The sequence below is a fragment of the Rhinoderma darwinii genome, chromosome 3 (assembly GCF_050947455.1).
Source record: "Rhinoderma darwinii isolate aRhiDar2 chromosome 3, aRhiDar2.hap1, whole genome shotgun sequence".
NCBI lineage: Eukaryota > Metazoa > Chordata > Amphibia > Anura > Rhinodermatidae > Rhinoderma > Rhinoderma darwinii.
The window spans coordinates 397097547-397107565 of NC_134689.1; the positions used below are offsets into that span (position 1 = coordinate 397097547).

At 42.8% G+C, this 10019-nt stretch overlaps 1 protein-coding gene across 1 annotated transcript in view; it reads right to left on the bottom strand.

Annotated features, from left to right (window-relative positions):
• Nucleotides 1-1988: 1988 nt before the first annotated feature.
• The window catches only part of KLF1 (KLF transcription factor 1), a 10752-nt gene continuing 2721 nt past the window's right edge, over nucleotides 1989-10019 (bottom strand). Inside the window, exon 3 of the mRNA XM_075855461.1 lies at nucleotides 1989-3003. Within this exon, the coding sequence (XP_075711576.1) occupies nucleotides 2822-3003 (182 nt within the window). The 3' untranslated portion in view covers nucleotides 1989-2821. The remainder of the gene's footprint in view (nucleotides 3004-10019) is intronic.

The following is a 10019-nucleotide window of genomic DNA, read 5'->3' on the forward strand; positions in this document are numbered from 1 at the left end:
AGAAAAATTGGTTTGAGACACTTGTCAGCTAAACATGTGGAAACTGTGTATGTTTCTGTGAGGTGGAGATGTTCTAGGCAATCAGTTGAGATCAAGGTACAAATCTTGCTGAAAGAGTATCACCAAGAGCAAATGAAATGTACCCAGTAATCACACATGTTCTAGGTGCCCTGTCCATTGTAACAAAGAAGTTTTTTTTCCTATATATAAAGGTGTTTGATGTCATTTGAGGGCCTGACATTATTTTATGTACTTAGAACAACGTTTATAGTGTACGCGGATGATGTTATCACCAGATTAGTATTTATTTTAACAATTGACAAGAGTTGGGGGTCCCCGGCATGTGCCAGTAAATATGAACTATCAGACTTTTAACACGATGAACTCCATCACTGAGGTGCGGCAGTCACAGCCTGAGCCACTACAACGCGTTTATCATGAACTGACGTCAGTGTCACAATTCTAAGCGGCCGCCCAGACAAGAAACTTGCCAGAGGAAGAGGACAGATGCAGAGGGTTCGTGATAGTCACAATACAACTCCACTAATCCGCCTACGTGGGATCTCACCCCAGGCTCACAGCATGAGGTGCTATGTACAGCCCGGTGACGTAAACTAAAGGAGTCGGTGTCGGACAGATGAGAAGTACCAAACCGAGTCCTGATGACATCAGCAAAGATCAAAGTAAAGACCAAAGACCTGAGTGAATCCGTCAGCAAGATCAAGTGTTTTGATAAGTAAGTGGCTAGGAGGGGGTAATAATAACTCCCCCACTGGACACCAACGTAGTCTGACTCCACAATTGTGTGGGTTACCCTGAGGGTGACAGTCAGTGAAGAGCAGAAGACAGGAGAAGAAGGGGACGATGGTGTACAGGACTGGCAATGAACTGATGGGACCCGAAACCTGAGGGTGATAGCATGAGATTGGTAATAGCATTATGATTATTAGTTGAGGCCCTATTGTTTATAATGTCTGAGGTTTATAATTATAATGTGTGTAAATATGCCATGGTGCTGCAAATTACAATCTGAGGAGTTTTATGTGAAGGTGTGAGGTGAAGGTCACTGTGCTGCCCATGACCTGTCATATCTGCAGGGGTAAAGTCCCATTAGGACAGTAAGTGATAGTGCGACAATTATTACTGTTACTAAAAATGTAGACCGGATTAATTATATATATATTACAACCAGCAGCGGTTTGTAGATTATATCAAGACAACCATCCTGTATCCAGAGGAGAATAGGGAAAGTTAGGACCACTCCGACACCTTGGAAGTCCAGGTACAAAGGGGGGTTACTCATCAGGAGTAGCTCGTCTCAAGCTGGTGAAGAAATCCAAAACCCCTACCCGCCTGGTTCGAGTGGTCAGTGGTAGGTTGCTAGGCAAGACTCAGGGATAGAGTAATAATATTTTTAGGGGGGACTGTCAGGGATCATTACTATGTATATTGTTTGAAAAATATTATCCTCACACATATGTATATACATTTCAGTTCTTTGTGTAATATACTGATATATAATAAGTTCTTTGTTCATGTCGGACACACCTAAGAAAGACACCGCCCCCTGGAATGCAAGAAGAGTGAGTCTGAGAACTTACAGCTGAGAAACCGGTGGGGGCTTGGGCACTCCCACATCTCTGGGGAGGAAGCATGTGTCTTTTTCTGTGTTTCTTTGTTCTGAATAAAAGTTTCAGTCTTCCTCCTGGCTGACTGAGGGAAAGAGGTCTACCGACATTTGTCTGTGTGGTGTACTTCTTTCCAGGCATGCCTTCAGCTTTCAATTTACAGAGGTGGTTATTCGGTGTGAAATACGGACTTGACAGTGGGTCCTACGTCTACCTCACAGACTGTCTGTGTTGATGAGATATCTTCCTGTATATGGGCAACTAGACATACAATCTAACCAATCAGATACAAAAGGCAAAACACAGGAAAAATCGAAATCGAGAAATTGAAATCAACAGAAAAATAAAATGGTTTATTGTTACAAAGAAAAGTAAAAAATGTACAGAAATGAAACAAAAATCTGCTGCCCCCTAGTGGGTATGCAGTAAAATCACATGTATATAATAACTACATGCATGTAACCATATGTACAAGCCCCTATACAATTAAATGGGTTCTCTAGACAATAAAAATGTATGGCCTATACTCAGGTGTTTTGAAGGGGCAGCAGTGCTCGTACCAGCGCAGCTTCCCCTTTGTTTCTTCTTGCTCACTGTGAATCTTCAACACGCATTTAGCGGCGATCCACAGGTATTGCAGCCTTTTCTCCCATTGAAGTAAATGAGAGAAAAGGCTGCAATACCTCTGACTCGCCACTAAATGCGTGTCGAACATTTACAGTGAGTACGTAGAAATGAAGGGGAAGCAGCGCTGGTACGAGCGCTGTGGCCCCTTCAAAACACTTGACCAGCGGGGGTCCCGGGAGTCAGACCCGGACCCATCAGCTATTGATGACCTGAGGACAGGCCATCAATTTTTATTGGCTGGAAATACCCCTTAAGGTATGGGTAATGATGGACTACACTGTGCTTTAAATGGGTTTTATACAATACATACAGAGGTCAGGATGGAGAATTGTAGAAGAAAGGTGCACAGCGGATCTCTAAAGGGTATGGCATGGATTTTTAAGATGTAAGGCCCCTTAAATAGGAATGCTGAACAAAACATATCACCCCCGCCAAATCAAGGCTTCATTTCCTATACACCTCTTAAAGTATTATATACAAATATCAGAATGTTACTGGAGGTGCTATAACTGGGTACCTAATATACATCTAATAAAAATAAGAATCATTTTATTATTTCCTTCCCCTTACTTATTTACATGTCTTTTCATATGCAGAGCAAGATGGTCAGAACGGGCAAAAGTTCGTTCACACAAGTGACAATGAAAAGGACGCACACCGGTATGCTTCCGTATATGGCGAGTGAGTTCATCAGACCGGGCAAACTTCCAACCACATCCATCCCATTCACATACATAAGGCTTCTCTCCTGAAAAAGAAGATAAAGATTAGTTTGGCTTTCTGCAGTTACCAGACCTACGTTACTGTAATAAGATGATATCCACAGGATATGTCATAAATGTCAGATAGATGCGGGTCCCAAATAGCTTGCTGGAAAAACAAGTCTAAAGCATGGAGGCCGCACCTCACAACTTACAGGACATAAAGAGACTCTGTCACCATTCTAGAGATAAGTGGGACACGCATCTATCTGACATTTATGGCATATCCTGTGGATATGTCATGCATGCCTCTGACGGGAAAACCCCGTTTAAAAGGCTCAGAAGCCGGGTTACTGTAATAAGATGTTACGGGGTAATAAGAGGATCAGGAGCCGGGTTACTGTAATAAGATGTTACGGGGTAATAAGAGGATCAGGAGTCGGGTTACTGTAATAAGATGTTACAGGGTAATAAGAGGATCAGGAGCCGGGTTACTGTAATAAGAGGTTACATGATAATAAGAGGATCAGGAGCCGGGTTACTGTAATAAGATGTTACAGGGTAATAAGAGGATCAGGAGCCGGGTTACTGTAATAAGATGTTACAGGGTAATAAGAGGATCAGGAGCCGGGTTACTGTAATTAGATGTTACAGGGTAATAAGAGGATCAGGAGCCGGGTTACTGTAATAAGATGTTACAGGGGTAATAAGAGGATCAGGAGCCGGGTTACTGTAATAAGATGTTAAAGGGTAATAAGAGGATCAGGAGCCGGGTTACTGTAATAAGATGTTACAGGGTAATAAGAGGATCAGGAGCCGGGTTACTGTAATAAGATGTTACAGGGTAATAAGAGGATCAGGAGCCGGGTTACTGTAATAAGATGTTACAGGGTAATAAGAGGATCAGGAGTCGGGTTACTGTAATAAGATGTTACAAGGTAATAAGGGGATCAGGAGCCGGGTTACTGTAATAAGATGTTACAGGGGTAATAAGAGGAGCAGGAGCCGGGTTACTGTAATAAGATGTTACAGGGTAATAAGAAGATCGGGAGCCGGGTTACTGTAATAAGATGATACTGGGGTAATAAGAGGATCAGGAGTCGGGTTACTGTAATAAGATGTTACAGGGTAATAAGAGGATCAGGAGCCGGGTTACTGTAATAAGATGTTACAGGGTAATAAGAGGATCAGGAGCCGGGTTACTGTAATAAGATGTTACAGGGTAATAAGAGGATCAGGAGCCGGGTTACTGTAATAAGATGTTACAGGGGTAATAAGAGGCTCAGGAGCCGGGTTACTGTAATAAGATGTTACAGGGTAATAAGAGTATCAGGAGCCGGGTTACTGTATTAAGATGTTACAGGGTAATAAGAGGATCAGGAGCCGGGTTACTGTAATAAGAGGATCAGGAGTCGGGTTACTGTAATAAGATGATACAGGGTAATAAGAGGCTCAGGAGCCGGGTTACTGTAATAAGATGATACAGGGTAATAAGAGGATCAGGAGCCGGGTTACTGTAATAAGATGTTACGGGGTAATAAGAGGATCAGGAGCCGGGTTACTGTAATAAGATGTTACGGGGTAATAAGAGGATCAGGAGCTGGGTTACTGTAATAAGATGTTACAGGGTAATAAGAGGATCAGGAGCCGGGTTACTGTAATAAGATGTTACAGGGGTAATAAGAGGATCAGGAGCCGGGTTACTGTAATAAGATGTTACGGGGTAATAAGAGGATCAGGAGCCGGGTTACTGTAATAAGATGTTACATGGTAATAAGAGGATCAGGAGCCGGGTTACTGTAATAAGATGTTACAGGGTAATAAGGGGATCAGGAGCCGGGTTACTGTAATAAGATGTTACAGGGGTAGTAAGAGGATCAGGACCCGGGTTACTGTAATAAGATGTTACAGGGTAATAAGAAGATCAGGAGCCGGGTTACTGTAATAAGATGTTACAGGGTAATAAGAGGATCAGGAGCCGGGTTACTGTAATAAGATGTTACAGGGTAATAAGTGGATCAGGAGCCGGGTTACTGTAATAAGATGTTACTGGGGTAATAAGAGGATCAGGAGCCGGGTTACTGTAATAAGATGTTACAGGGCTAGTAAGGATCAGGAGCCGGGTTACTGTAATAAGATGTTACAGGGGTAATAAAAGTAGCAGGAGCCGGGTTGCTGTAATAAGATGTTACAGAGTAATAAGAGGATCAGGAGCCGGGTTACTGTAATAAGATGTTACATGGTAATAAGAGGATCAGGACCCGGGTTACTGTAATAAGGTGTTACAGGGTAATAAGAGGATCAGGAGTCGGGTTACTGTAATAAGATGTTACAGGGTAATAAGAGGATCAGGAGCCGGGTTACTGTAATAAGATGTTACAGGGGTAATAAGAGGATCAGGAGCCAGGTTACTGTAATAAGATGTTTCAGGGTAATAAGAGGATCAGGAGCCGGGTTACTGTAATAAGATGTTACAGGGTAATAAGAGGATCAGGAGCCGGGTTACTGTAATAAGATGTTACAGGGTAATAAGAGGATCAGGAGCCGGGTTACTGTAATAAGATGTTACAAGGTAATAAGGGGATCAGGAGCCGGGTTACTGTAATAAGGTGTTAGAGGGGTAATAAGAGGATCAGGAGCCGGGTTACTGTAATAAGATGTTACAGGGTAATAAGAAGATCGGGAGCCGGGTTACTGTAATAAGATGTTACAGGGTAATAAGAGGATGAGGAGCCGGGTTACTGTAATAAGATGTTACATGGTAATAAGAGGATCAGGAGCCGGGTTACTGTAATAAGATGTTACAGGAGTAATAAGAGGATCAGGAGCCGGGTTACTGTAATAAGATGTTACAGGGTAATAAGAGGATCAGGCGTCTGGTTACTGTAATAAGATGTTACAGGGTAATAAGAGGATCAGGAGCCGGGTTACTGTAATAAGATGTTACAGGGTAATAAGAGGATCAGGAGCCGGGTTACTGTAATAAGATGTTACAGGGTAATAAGAGGATCAGGAGCCGGGTTACTGTAATAAGATGTTACAGGGTAATAAGAGGATCAGGAGCCGGTTTACTGTAATAAGATGTTACAGGGTAATAAGAGGATCAGGAGCCGGGTTACTGTAATAAGATGTTACAGGGGTAATAAGAGGATCAGGAGCCGGGTTACTGTAATAAGACGTTACTGGGGTAATAAGAGGATCAGGAGCCGGGTTACTGTAATAAGATGTTACAGGGGTAATAAGAGGATCAGGAGCCGGGTTACTGTAATAAGATGTTACATGGTAATAAGAGGATCAGGAGCCGGGTTACTGTAATAAGATGTTACATGGTAATAAGAGGATCAGGAGCCGGGTTACTGTAATAAGATGTTACAGGGTAATAAGAGGATCAGGAGCCGGGTTACTGTAATAAGATGTTACAGGGGTAATAAGAGGATGAGGCGCCGGGTTTCTGTAATAAGATGTTACAGGGTAATAAGAGGATCAGGAGCCGGGTTACTGTAATAAGATGTTACAGGGTAATGAGAGGATCAGGAGTCGGGTTACTGTAATAAGATGTTACATGGTAATAAGAGGATGAGGAGCCGGGTTACTGTAATAAGATGTTACAGGGTAATAAGAGGATCAGGAGCCGGGTTACTGTAATAAGATGTTACAGGGTAATAAGAGGATCAGGAGCCGGGTTACTGTAATAAGATGTTACATGGTAATAAGAGGATGAGGAGCCGGGTTACTGTAATAAGATGTTACAGGGTAATAAGAGGATCAGGAGCCGGGTTACTGTAATAAGATGTTACAGGGTAATAAGAGGATCAGGAGCCGGGTTACTGTAATAAGATGTTACATGGTAATAAGAGGATCAGGAGCCGGGTTACTGTAATAAGATGTTACAGGGTAATAAGAGGATCAGGGGCCGGGTTACTGTAATAAGATGTTACAGAGGTAATAAGAGGATCAGGAGCCGGGTTACTGTAATAAGATGTTACAGAGGTAATAAGAGGATCAGGGGCCGGGTTACTGTAATAAGATGTTACAGGGTAATAAGAGGATCAGGAGCCGGGTTACTGTAATAAGATGTTACAGGGTAATAAGAGGATCAGGAGCCGGGTTACTGTAATAAGATGTTACAGGGTAATAAGAGGATCAGGAGCCGGGTTATTGTAATAAGAGGTTACAGGGGTAATAAGGAGGATCAGGAGCCGGGTTACTGTAATAAGATGTTACTGGGTAATAAGAGGCTCAGGAGCCGGGTTACTGTAATAAGAGGATCAGGAGCCGGGTTACTGTAATAAGAGGATCAGGAGCCGGGTTACTGTAATAAGATGTTACAGGGCAATAAGAGGATCAGGAGCCGGGTTACTGTAATAAGATGTTACAGGGTAATAAGAGGATCAGGAGCCGGGTTACTGTAATAAGATGTTACAGGGTAATAAGAGGATCAGGAGCCGGGTTACTGTAATAAGATGTTACAGGGGTAATAAGAGGATCAGGAGCCGGGTTACTGTAATAAGATGTTACAGGGTAATAAGAGGATCAGGAGCCGGGTTACTGTAATAACATGTTACAGGGCAATAAGAGGATCAGGAGCCGGGTTACTGTAATAAGATGTTACAGGGTAATAAGAGGATCAGGAGCCGGGTTACTGTAATAAGATGTTACAGGGCAATAAGAGGATCAGGAGCCGGGTTACTGTAATAAGATGTTACAGGGTAATAAGAGGATCAGGAGCCGGGTTACTGTAATAAGATGTTACAGGGTAATAAGAGGATCAGGAGCCGGGTTACTGTAATAAGATGCTACAGGGTAATAAGAGGATCAGGAGCCGGGTTACTGTAATAAGATGTTACAGGGGTAATAAGAGGATCAGGAGCCGGGTTACTGTAATAAGATGTTACAGGGTAATAAGAGGCTCAGGAGCCGGGTTACTGTAATAAGATGTTACATGGTAATAAGAGGATCAGGAGCCGGGTTACTGTAATAAGGTGTTACAGGATAATAAGAGGATCAGGAGCCGGGTTACTGTAATAAGATGTTACAGGGGTAATAAGAGGATCAGGAGCCGGGTTACTGTAATAAGATGTTACAGGGTAATAAGAGGATCAGGAGTCGGGTTACTATAATAAGATGTTACAGAGTAATAAGAGGCTCAGGAGCCGGGTTACTGTAATAAGATGTTACATGGTAATAAGAGGATCAGGAGCCGGGTTACTGTAATAAGATGTTACAGGGGTAATAAGAGGATCAGGAGCCGGGTTACTGTAATAAGATGTTACAGGGTATTAAGAGGATCAGGAGCCGGGTTACTGTAATAAGATGTTACTGGGTAATAAGAGGATCAGGAGCCGGGTTACTGTAATAAGATGTTACAGGGGTAATAAGAGGATCAGGAGCCGGGTTACTGTAATAAGATGTTACAGGGTAATAAGAGGATCAGGAGCCGGGTTACTGTAATAAGATGTTACAGGGGTAATAAGAGGATCAGGAGCCGGGTTACTGTAATAAGATGTTACAGGGTAATAAGAGGATCAGGAGCCGGGTTACTGTAATAAGATGTTACTGGGTAATAAGAGGATCAGGAGCCGGGTTACTGTAATAAGATGTTACAGGGGTAATAAGAGGATCAGGAGCCGGGTTACTGTAATAAGATGTTACGGGGTAATAAGAGGATCAGGAGCCGGGTTACTGTAATAAGATGTTACAGGGTAATAAGAGGATCAGGAGCCGGGTTACTGTAATAAGATGTTACAGGGTAATAAGAGGATCAGGAGCCGGGTTACTGTAATAAGATGTTACAGAGGTAATAAGAGGATCAGGAGCCGGGTTACTGTAATAAGATGTTACAGAGGTAATAAGAGGATCAGGAGCCGGGTTACTGTAATAAGATGTTACAGGGGTAATAAGAGGAGCAGGAGCCGGGTTACTGTAATAAGATGTTACAGGGTAATAAGAGGATCAGGAGCCGGGTTACTGTAATAAGATGTTACAGGGGTAATAAGAGGATCAGGAGCCGGGTTACTGTAATAAGATGTTACAGGGTAATAAGAGGATCAGGAGCCGGGTTACTGTAATAAGATGTTACAGGGTAATAAGAGGATCAGGAGCCGGGTTACTGTAATAAGATGTTACTGGGTAATAAGAGGATCAGGAGCCGGGTTACTGTAATAAGATGTTACAGGGGTAATAAGAGGATCAGGAGCCGGGTTACAGTAATAAGATGTTACAGGGGTAATAAGAGGAGCAGGAGCCGGGTTACTGTAATAAGATGTTACAGGGTAATAAGAGGATCAGGAGCCGGGTTACTGTAATAAGATGTTACAGGGGTAATAAGAGGATCAGGAGCCGGGTTACTGTAATAAGATGTTACAGGGTAATAAGAGGCTCAGGGGCCGGGTTACTGTAATAAGATGTTACAGGGGTAATAAGAAGATAAGGAGCCGGGTTTGTGTAATAAGATGTTACAGGGATAATAAGAGGATCAGGAGCCGGGTTACTGTAATAAGATGTTACGGGGGTAATAAGAGGATCAGGAGCCGGGTTACAGTAATAAGATGTTACAGGGTAATAAGAGGATCAGGAGCCGGGTTACTATAATAAGATGTTACAGGGTAATAGGAGGCTCAGGAGCCGGGTTACTGTAATAAGATGTTACAGGGTAATAAGAGGATCAGGAGCCAGGTTACTGTAATAAGATGTTACAGGGTAATAAGAGGATCAGGAGCCGGGTTACTGTAATAAGATGTTACAGGGGTAATAAGAGGATCAGGAGCCGGGTTACTGTAATAAGATGTTACAGGGTAATAAGAGGATCAGGAGCCGGGTTACTGTAATAAGATGTTACAGGGTAATAAGAGGATCAGGAGTCGGGTTACTGTAATAAGATGTTACAGGGTAATAAGAGGATCAGGAGCCGGGTTACTATAATAAGATGTTACAGGGTAATAAGAGTATCAGGAGCCGGGTTACTGTAATAAGATGTTACAGGGTAATAAGAGGATCAGGAGCCGGGTTACTGTAATAAGATGTTACAGAGGTAATAAGAGGATCAGGAGCCGGGTTACTGTAA